The following is an 11,381-nucleotide window of genomic DNA, read 5'->3' as shown; positions in this document are numbered from 1 at the left end:
TGTTTTTTTAACCTTAAACCGCATAAACGCATTTCATTACACCAAATACACAAAATAATGTTCTTTTTAGCAGCATCATATGACCCCTTTAAAATGATTTAAATTAATCCAAAACAAGCATTAAAATAAGCTAAAACAACTAAAAATCAAGATATTTCTATGTACTCTTACCAAAAGTTTTTACTTTGAAAAAAAAACAAAAAACAGGGATCTCACAGTCGTGAAAATAATGAATAAGTGAGGAATATATGAGGTAGAGTGATTTTAATTTAAACCCAGAAAAAACATTTACATTAATAAAAAAAAAATAAAACACCGTTTTTATAATGAATATGAATTTTAGAAGTTATCCCAAGCTCTAAAATATTTTATCAAAATATACATACATATAGACGTAACATTACGCATGTAATTAAAATCAAAACAAGATACAACACATATTTTGAACCAGTTTGTTCTAATTATTTTACATTAGCCAAGCGTATATGAAAGTTTCATAAATCCAAATTGACAAGTCTTTTTTTTTTTATTCCTGAGCTTTTATTTTCTGTATCAAAGCAAGATTTTGTTTTAATGTCCTAAGCGCAAATACAAGTCCCTGTTTACTGTGTACACCTCCCACATTCCTGCTACCTTCAACGTCTTTTATATGGAGCTCAAAGAGGCACATCGTTGTGAGGTTGAGGGTGCGTTGAAGCCTTAATGCGATGTTAAAGGGACTTAACGTTTTAATGAGCCGACTTGAAAAGTGGGCCAGAGTTGTCTTGATATGAGCGTGGGTAAGAATGTTATTACATTCCCTGGGTGGCTTATCATATTTCACCAGCTAGTGATTGAAGTTAATAAATACATGGCCCTCTTAATGGTGCTTTAGAGAGCCTGATACTTCCTCTGATTAGCTGGGAAGGAAATATGAAGAACTGATAGACACAGAAAAAATAAGAGCGCCAAAAATAATTGATATTACTATTCTGAGAATATTCCAAGCCCACATTTACATGTATGAATATTTATGAGACCAAGGGTCTGCCGGGCCCTTCAAGGGGTCGACACGACTGGGCCAGATTGTTCCGCTCACCTCTCGCCACTCTTTGTTGCCAATGCCTTGTATGTACAGCACACAGACTGTGGAGAGCAAAGAGAGAGAGACAGAGATTGTGTTACACAAAGGCAAAGAATTTTTCAAATGCCAGAAGACCTGTGACACTCTTAACTCAGATGCACTTTGTGTAGTGTGTAATCTTATGGTCTACTGTGTTTGTAGAGAAACAGCTTAGAACCAGAGCGGTGGAATGCGATGATATAAAAATCTCACTGGATGAGTTACAAAGCTGTTGTAAACCAGCCAGTCCAAACCTCTATTCATTTCTTTCACAAAAGGAAATATTTTGAAGAACACTGGTAAGAAAAAAGAAAGTCTGCAGATTTATATAGGATACTGGTAACTAAGCAGATATTAGTGGTCTAGAAAAAAAAAATGGTTTTATTCTACATAAGGGTAGATACCCTTATGGTGATCACCATATTGAGATCACATGACCAGCTCAGTATTACTCAGTTTATCACAGTAACCACCCTATTAAATGCCACTTTAGATTTGTAGAATAAATCAATCCATGTCGTTGTTATGTATATTAGTGTGAATAGAGTATTTCTAAAGTGACATTTGAAAATGCTTGCTTTTGTATGATCGTTGCATCCACACCTGTAGATGTCACTGTAAAGTAGGATGGTGCAAATACATTATTAATGTATCATGATCCTTTTTCTCATGATATTGCATTGATAGTTTAGATGTGTGTATAATTTTTTTTTCTATTTACTCATGTGTGCATATTTCTTACAGTTCAAAAAAATATATATATGGCAGTTAGTGTAAAACATTCACTAATAATTATGTGGATTATTCGTACAGAAGAACTTCTCACACACATGCATTTGTTCTTAACTTTGTTCTTATGTTAATGAATTTGGAGTATCCTAAATCGGTGACCGCATGCTCGAGGCATAAGCATGTCTGCATTTTTATGCAGAGGAACCTCACAGCTGCACCCTTTCTTACTCTTTTAGTGTATGTGTATACATTATGAAATATATTTAAGATGAAATATACAGTAAGACGAATGATTCATTATGTTAAAAATGGAATCTTAACACATTTATAAGGCCTCCCAGAGTATGTTTTTTTTCATACATGTGTTTTCATTGTCTGTACATTTTTTCGTAAATTACAAAGGTTATTGTTAAAAGTTAATAAACGTATGGTGAAAAGCTGTGGATAGAGATAAGATAGCTACAAAATATGTGTGTGCAATGCAAAAACATGAAGCCTAAGGCTGAACTACTGAAACTTGCAACAGACAGTGGCAAAAATTTTTTTTGTTTGTTTTTTTTTTAATAACTGAGTGTGTGTACATTTTTCTATGTTTGTCATAAGGATAATGGTAACACTAAGAGACTGGGCCAAAAGTACTCAGCATAATTAAGATAGGGGCTCAGCACAAGTGCCCACTTGCATGAATGCAAGGACCCTGACAGTGGCCCAGAAAGAGCTGACGTCTGTTTAGCCCAGCTGATCATGAACAGGACCAGTAAACAAATGACAATAACATGAAAATAAAAAGACACTTAGAAAAACTCACGCATAGCTACTGCAATGCATGAAAGCAAAACAGGTGGAAAAGTGGACAAACAATCTGAAAGAAAAGAGAAAGCAGGCAAGAAATAAATGAAGCAGGACAGTAAGACAAGAACAAGCAACAGAAGTACGGAAATCAATACAGATAATAACAATAATAGCAGAGTGATTAAAAGCAGAGCTGTTCATTGTACCGTTTCCTGTTCACTACTGTCACACATACACACGGCACAAAAGAAAACATTAAAGACTTTCAGCGCTCATTGTTCTCGACATCAGAGAGTTCTTCCAGTGACTCAGAATTCTGTCTGATTCCTGTTTGCGAATACACACACCTGATCAATAAATCTAGAGTATTTTCCAAGATTTTGTGTCAAATTTGAATGAATATAGTAATAAAGTATAATAAAGTATGTAAGAATGTAGAAAATGAGTGGGTGAATGAGTGAATTAATATATGACTAAAGACATTAAAAAAAAGAAAATGTTTGCAAATGATTGAGAGATAAAGTGAATAATTGAGGAATGAATGAATTTAAGCAGATGTTGGGTAATTAATGTGTCAATGAAACAGTCAAGTAAATGAAATTAATATATAAATAATTGAATAAACAAGTGAAATGTGTTGAGTGAATGAATGTGAGAAGGTGAATGAGTAAGACAAATAAGTGTATAAATGAATCTTGAGCAAGTGAATGAATCAAAGAGTGACTGAATGGGTGAGCGAATGAGAGTATAGACAAGTGAATGAATGAGTGAGGGAGTGAATGAATAGGTGAGTTTATAAGCAAGTACAATAATGACTGATTAAGTAGGTAAGTGAATAATTGAGTGACTGTAAGTGTGAATAAATGTCAGTGTATAAATGTGTCAGAGTGAGTGAGAGAGTGAATGAATGAGTGACTGAGAAACAGTTCATGACAGGAAATTTAAGTAAGTCAATATGCTAGTGACTAAATTAATGAATGCATGAGTGAGTATGTGAGTGAGTGAACGAATAAATTGAATGAACGAATCAGTAAATGAAAATCCTGAATAATGAGTGAATTAATGAGAAGGAAATTATTATTGTACTTTAAGATCAAAGGATTGAAGTGTAAATGAATGAGTGCATAAACAAGTAAATTAATGTAGCAAGAGTATAAACTAGTGAGTGAGTGAGTGATTCAATGAGTGAGGGTGAGAGTGAATGAATGGGTGGGTGAGTGAGTGAGTGAGTGAGTGAGTGAGTGAGTGAGTGAGTGAGTGAGTGAGTGAGTGAGTGAGTGAGTGAGTGAGTGAGTGAGTGAGTGAGTGAGTGAGTGAGTGAGTGAGTGAGTGAGTGAGTGAGTGAGTGAGTGAGTGAGTGAGTGAGTGAGTGAGTGAGTGAGTGAGTGAATGAATAAATTGAATGAACAAATCAGTAAATGAAAATCCTGAATAATGAGTGAATTAATGAGAAGGAAATTATTATTTTACTTTAAGATGAAATGATTGAAGTGTAAATGAATGAGTGCTTAAACAAGTAAATGAATGTAGCAAGAGTATAAACTAGTGAGTGAGTGAGTGAGTGATTCAATGAGTGAGCGAGTGAATGAATGAATAAATGAGTGAGGGTGAGAGTGAATGAATGGGTGACTGAGAAACAGTTAATGACTGGAAATGTAAGTCAATAAGCTAGTGACAAAATTTATGAATGTGTGAGTGAGTATGTTAGTGAGTGAGTGAGTGAGTGAGTGAGTGAGTGAGTGAGTGAGTGAATGAATTAATAAATTGAACGAACGAATCAATGAATGCAAATGCTGAATAATGAGTGAATTAATGAGAAGGAAATTATGATTGTATTTTAAGATCAAATGATTGAAGTGTAAATGAATGAGTGTATAAACAAGTAAATGAATGTGAGTGAGAGAATAAATGAGTGAGTAAGTGATTCAATGAGTGAGGGTGAGAGTGAATGAATGGGTGGGTGAGTAAGTGAGTGAGTGAGTGAGTGAGTGATTCAATGAGTGAGGGTCAGAGTGAATGAATGGGTGAGTGAGTGAATAAATGAGTGAGTGAGTGAGTGAGTGAGTGAGTGAGTGAGTGAGTGAGTGAATAAATGAGTGAGAGTGAGAGTGAATGAATTGGTGGGTGGGTGGATGAGTGAGTGAATACATGAGTGAGGGTGAGAGTGAATGAATGGGTGGGTGGGTGAGAGTGAATAAATGAGTGAGGTTGAGAGTGAATGAATGGGTGGGTGAGTGAGTGAGTCAGTGAGTGAGTGGGTGGGTGGGAGAGTGAGTGAGTGAGTGAGTGAGTGAGTGAGTGAGTGAGTGAGTGAGTGAGTGAGTGAGTGAGTGAGTGAGTGAGTGAGTGAGTGAGTGAGTGAGTGAGTGAGTGAGTGAGTGAGTGAGTGAGTGAGTGAGTGAGTGAGTGAGTGAGTGAGTGAGTGAGTGAGTGAGTGAGTGAGTGAGTGAGTGAGTGAGTGAGTGAGTGAGTGAGTGAGTGAGTGAGTGAGTGAGTGAGTGAGTGAGTGAGTGAGTGAGTGAGTGAGTGAGTGAGTGAGTGAGTGAGTGAGTGAGTGAGTGAGTGAGTGAGTGAGTGAGTGAGTGAGTGAGTGAGTGAGTGAGTGAGTGAGTGAGTGAGTGAGTGAGTGAGTGAGTGAGTGAGTGAGTGAGTGAGTGAGTGAGTGAGTGAGTGAGTGAGTGAGTGAGTGAGTGAGTGAGTGAGTGAGTGAGTGAGTGAGTGAGTGAGTGAGTGAGTGAGTGAGTGAGTGAGTGAGTGAGTGAGTGAGTGAGTGAGTGAATAAATGAGTGAGGTTGAGAGTGAGTGAATGAATGGGTGGGTGAGTGAGTGAGTGAGTGAGTGAGTGAGTGAATAAACGAGTGAGGGTGAGAGTGAATGAATGGGTGGGTGGGTGAGTGAGCGAATGAGTGAGTGAATAAATGATTCGATGAGTGAGGGTGAGAGAGTGAATGAATGGATGAGTGTGTGATTGAGTGTGTAATTGAGTAATTTATTTGTATATGTGAAAAATGAGTCTGTTAGTAAATGAGTGAGTGAACTAATGAGAGGCTCTCCTCATCTGTACTTTTGAATTTAGATTACTCTGATATCCAAGGCCAAATGTGTGACATTTATATTTTCTCCTCAAAAGAACTTTTGTGGAGTTGGAGGCAAATATTACAATAAGCAGGCCGCCCACAGTGTGTCTATATCTGAGGCCCTGTGCCACATTCAGATCTGAAGCTTGGAGGCTTTACTTCACACAATCAGTGCGAGAATGCAAACAGAAGCAATGAGTCATGTGATTGTGTAAGCTTTCAGACAGTGAAGAAAGTCCCCTCTTAACGAGGCTGAAAGCAGTTGATTGTACTGCCATACATGAGGTCATAATAAACCATGGCATGAGAAATAATTTTCAAAGTTTGATAAGCATATTTCATGGTGCAGTATGCATTTGACCAACAAAGGAGAAAAAAATACATTCTTACTTGGATCTGATTTGGAAAATGTGTCCATGTCAAGCAGTTTTCTGTAAAAAGAAATTAAACAAAGAGTAATAAATATGCATGAAAACTGTATGACAGACAGACATCTCTCTCTCTCTCTCTATCTGTGTGTGTGTGTGTGTGTGTATGTGTGTGTGTGTGTGTGTGTGTACTGTTGGTGTTGGCACAAAAGGAGTAAAGGATTAAGGTAACTGAAAAATTTTTTACATTCTCCTTCATAACACACATACTAATATACCTGCTACATTTTCATAAGAAATATTTGTATGTGGAAAAATGAGAAAGACTAAATCATACTATTGAACATACTCTGTAATATGAAATTATATGCAAAGAATTATATATATATTAACCAGTTGTATCTCACTTAAAAGTTTTATTCAGCAAGGATGCATTGTTGAAATAAAGTGAGAGTTAAGACATTTTAAATGTTCTAATATAGTAAAGACAGTCCATTTCAAATAAATACTGTTCTTTTACATTTTCTATTGATTGATTAATTGATTTTATTTCCCAGCAGTTCAGCTTATTCCTTGACTTTACACATCTAAAGCCTAACATGCAGCACATTGTTCCACTTGTGTCTTTTATTTAACAAATGCTGTTCATGAGAGCTAAAAATATTAGTATCAAAAGCAGGCAAAAATATTTACTAATATTAATTATTAAATAAACTGTTTTATTTATTACTGTGATATGTTTTAAAGGGTTGTGTATATATCTTAGCTGTAATGCCAAGATAAAATCCTGTGTTCAAAATGTTAGCCTGCTCAGTACAACAGTGTTTTGAAATATAAAAGTAGATTTTTTTTTGGATGCAAGTATTAGCATTTTTCTTCAGCTATCCTAAGTTTCATTACCTTTTAAATTTTAATTGATATTTATCTGTAGGTTGTTTCCTAAAATGTAACATTAATCACATGCTGAACAAGTGTCATCACAATAGCTTGTTCATGATTAAAGAAATACTAAAATAAATTAACACATTACAATTGCCCTTCTGTTACACTTTCCCCCAGTCTCGTCTCCAGAGTTACTTTAATAGCAAATAGAAGATGTGTCTTGGCCTACACAAGCTAATTATGACACACTAACGAAAACGTCTCCAGGTTACGTGTGTAGCCATGGTTTCTCGAAGGGAACAAGACGCTGCGTCAAAACGCCCCGGCGAGACCACTTTCTGAAGCATGAATGAAATCAGTCTAATAGAGAAGCGAGACGTCATGAGCGGGGTGACTTGAGCAACCAGGAAGTATAAAAGTGCATCCAGCAAATGCACATGTTAGCTTCTGCAGAAGCGAGCGCCTGCAGGGATGCAGGGAGTATGGCAGAAAGACGCAGCGTCTTGTTCCCTTCAGGGAACCATGGTTACATACGTAACCTGGAGACGTTCCCCTTCAGGAACTGAAGCTGCATCGAAACGCTTTTGGAACGAGTATACCCACTGCGCCATACAAGCAAGTCCCTGTCAAGTGTGTATCTGGTGAGCATATCAAGACGAGAGAACCTGGGACCCTGGAGTGGATGTCAGGTCCAAACTGTAGAATTGGACAAATGTGTGTGGAGAGGACCAACCTGCCACAGCACAAATGTCTTGAAGGGCCACGACCACTGATAAAGCCTTGGAGGCCGACATACTCACAGTCGAGTGCGCTCTGACCCCGACGGGTGACTGGAGGTCAGAGGACTCGTAGGCCAGTGTGATGGTCTTGACCACCCACCTACTCATAGTTTGCTTGGTCGCAGGAGCCCCTTCTTTAGGCGGACCAAAACAAACAAATAACTGATCTGCCTTACGCCACTGGGCAGTTCAGTACTCGCACTGGACAAAGCAGATTGAGTCTTTCCTGACCTGCTTCCTGGAAGGGAGGAGGACAAAAGGTTTGCAGTAATACTGTACAGGACTCGGCGGAGAAGTGGGCACCTTAGGGACATACCCGGGTCTCGGGTAAAGGAATGCCCTAACCATGCTCGGGGCAAACTCCAGGCACGAAACAGCAAGTGCCTGAAGATCCCCTATCCTCTTCAGTGAGGATATGGCGAGTAAGAAGATCGTCTTCAGCATGAGCAGCTTGTCAGAGATATCTTCAATGGGTTTGAAAGGAGCATTGCACAAGGCCTCCAGAACCACCGCCAAGTCCAATGAGGGCACCTTGGTGTGCTGTACTGGCCTCAGCCTCAGGGTGCCACGGAGGAAACGTGTAACTAACGGGTGTCTTCCCAACGACTGACCAACCAGGAGGGTATGGTAAGCAGCTATGGCTGCCACATAAACCTTCAGAGTGGAGGGAGATAACCCTGCGGAGAAGTGCTCCTGCAGAAACTCCAGAACTGTACCAATTGGGCAGTTGACTGGGTCTTGCAGTTGCTGTCCGCACCAAGAAGTGAAAAGCTTCCACTCCAAGGCATACAGTTTTCTCTTGGCGGGAGCTCTGGACTGGAGTATGGTCTCAACAACCTCAGTTGAGAGACTGAGGCACATAATGTCCCCTTAGGTCTGGAAGAAAGTGTTCTAGAGCTCGAAACACAGCCAGCATTTCCAGACAGTTTATGTGCCACGTGAGATGATGGCCTTCCCACTGACCTTGGGCAGAGTGGCCACTCATGACCGCTCCCCAGCCCGGGAGGGAGGCATCCGTCGTTAGCCTTACATGACGACAAGGAGCCCCCAACATCGGGCCTTGAGACAGGAACCAAGGTTTCTTCCACATGTCTAAGGCATGTAAGCATCGCCACGTGACCTTGATCGTGCAAAGCGGGTTCCCCCTCGGGGAAAACCCCTTGGCCCTGAGCCACCACTGCAAGGGTTTCATGTACAGCAGGCCAAAAGGTATAACGTTGGGCGCAGCTGCCATCAGATCCAACAGTCTCTAAAACTGTTTGACAGTGAATGACTGGCCTTCTCTCACTCCCCTCACGGCTGTGAGAATCGCTTCGATACGGGCAGGGGACAACTGTGCCTGCATCATTGTTGAATCCCACACCACGGCCAGATAAGTGACCCTCTGTAGTGGAGAAAGCACACTTTTCTTGGCATTTAGCCGTAACCCCAGCTCTTTTATATGGGCGAGGACGACATCTCGAGCCGAGCCGCCATCTGCTCTGACTGAGCTAGAATCAACCAATTGTCGATGTAATTCAGTATGCGGATGCCCTGGAGTCGCAACGGAGCCAGGGCAGCATCCACACACTTTGTGAAAGTGCAGGGTGAGAGTGACAGGCTGAACGGAAGAACCCGATACTGCTATGCTTCGCCCCCGAAAGCAAACCTCAGGAACTTCCCGCGTTGAGGAAGGATGGATATGTGAAAGTATGCGTCCTTGACATCTATCGTGACAAACCAGTCCTCTGACCTGATTTGAGACAGGATCTTTCTGATAGTGAGCATCTTGAACTGAAACCGTTTGATAGCGTGGTTCAAAAGATGCAGATCTATGATCGGACGCAACCCCCCATCCTTCTTCGGAACGATGAACCCTGACTCTCTCGAGAGAGGAGGAACACGTTCTATGGCCTCCTTCCTCAAGAGGGTGTCTACTTCTTGTTCCAAAACCAGAGCCTGCTCGGGGCCTACTAATGTAGGAACGACCCCGTTTAAGCGATGTGGACTAGAACCGAACTGAATTCTGTAACCTCTCTCTACAGTGTGCAGGACCCATTGTGAGACATTTGACAGAAGTTTCCACACTATCAGAAAGTCTACTAAGGGAACCAATCTCTCGACCAGTCTTTCTTCGGTGCCCTGAAGCGGATGACCGGCAGAGAACAACTGACCTGACTGCTCTAGCGCCCTCAATTGAGGGGACAAGCTTTCCTATGCCGTACCGTCGCCGGGCAGCAGCTGGGAAATTTGCTCATCGGAGCTCACTGAGCCCTGAAGCACCGGGGGTGGCAGGGGTATCAGTAAAGCTCCCTGAGGGCATTGAGGAGGATCGGGCACCCTATACTGAGGTGTGTACCTCTCCTCCCCAGGGTGGGCTGCCCTCAGAGTCCTGACGATGGAATTAGTCAGGACCGCTTGGCCGAGGTCCTCTTCGACAAAATAACGGTCCACTGATCCGCTTTCTGCTAAGAGGACCCCGACCGAGAGCACCGCACCGCCCACGATGCTCTGCTTCTGGGTCTTGTGATATGAGGAGCTGGACGGCTGGGACTGCTCCCGCTCAGCAGTCCCAAAGTCCTGGGAACGGCGAGGGAGGAAGCGCTGGAATGCCGCCGCCTGCTTCTTCACCTCCTGAAATGTCTCAACGACAGTGTCTACTGCGCCGCCGAAGAGGCCAGAAGGCAATAGCGGGGCATCCAGCAGGAAGACTCTGTCCTTATCTTTTAGCTTGGACAGATTCAACCACAGGTGCTGCTCCGTGGCCACCAAAGCTGCCATTGAACGAAGCGACAGGTCTGTGGCCCGACGCAGTTCGGCGACTATGTCGGATTCCTCTTCCCCCCCTATCATCCAGGTCTTTTAGCAGTTTGGCCTGGTACGCCTGCAACACCACCATAGTGTGCAGACACGCACCGGCCTGATCTGCTGCCCTATAAGCTTTCCCAACCAGGCTGGATGTCAGCTTTACTGCCCTGGTGGGAAGCTTTGGGGCCTTCAGGGATGATGCTGAGGACGGGGAGAGATAGCTTGCGAGCGTCTGCTCCACCGCCGGCATCGCCCCATATCCCTTCTCATTCAGCCCCATAATGTTAGAGTAGTTCTATACAGTGGGTACGAAAACAGCCGCCGCTGTGCCACGGTAACAGCGGGGCTGGACCCAGTAGGATCGCGAACCTGGTCGCTTTCATCGAAGACGGCCAGGCGGGAGCGGAGCACACAGAGCGGGAGAAGATCACAATCATGACAGTCATCCCCCTTGAGAGCTGACTTTGCATGCTCCGCTCCCAAACAGACGACGCACAAATCGTGTGTATCCCCACCCGAAATATAGCGTGGGCAGGGAAGAACACAAGACTTGAAAAGACTTTTGACATTTTCTCTGGACTGTGCTTAATACTTTCTTTCTTTCTTTCTTCACACACACACACACACACACACACACACACACACACACACACACACACACACACACACACACACACACACACCACACACGCGCTCGCTGAAGAGCAAAAGCTAAAATGTGCCCTTGCCGGATGCGCTTTTATACCTCCTGGTTGCTCACATCACCACGCTCGTGACGTCTCGCTTCTCTATTGGACTGATTTCATTCATGCTTCAGAACGTGGTCTCGCCGGGGCGTTCCCAAAGCGTTTCGACGCAGCTC

At 42.3% G+C, this 11,381-nt stretch overlaps 1 protein-coding gene across 1 annotated transcript in view; it reads right to left on the bottom strand.

Moving 5' to 3' along the window:
- LOC107689738 (copine-8-like) overlaps nt 1-11,381 on the bottom strand; it is a 150,844-nt gene that overhangs the window by 85,551 nt on the left and 53,912 nt on the right. The window contains exons 2-3 of the mRNA XM_016487870.1: nt 6,094-6,134; nt 1,079-1,125 (exon numbers count right to left, since the gene is read on the bottom strand). Coding sequence (XP_016343356.1) covers nt 1,079-1,125; nt 6,094-6,134 — 88 coding nt within the window. The remainder of the gene's footprint in view (nt 1-1,078; nt 1,126-6,093; nt 6,135-11,381) is intronic.

The sequence above is a fragment of the Sinocyclocheilus anshuiensis genome, unplaced genomic scaffold (genome assembly GCF_001515605.1).
Source record: "Sinocyclocheilus anshuiensis isolate Anshui unplaced genomic scaffold, SAMN03320099.WGS_v1.1 scaffold1014, whole genome shotgun sequence".
In the NCBI taxonomy this organism is placed as follows: domain Eukaryota; kingdom Metazoa; phylum Chordata; class Actinopteri; order Cypriniformes; family Cyprinidae; genus Sinocyclocheilus; species Sinocyclocheilus anshuiensis.
The sequence above is the reverse complement of the archived record's forward strand: the minus strand, read 5'-3'. Positions and strand labels throughout refer to the sequence as shown.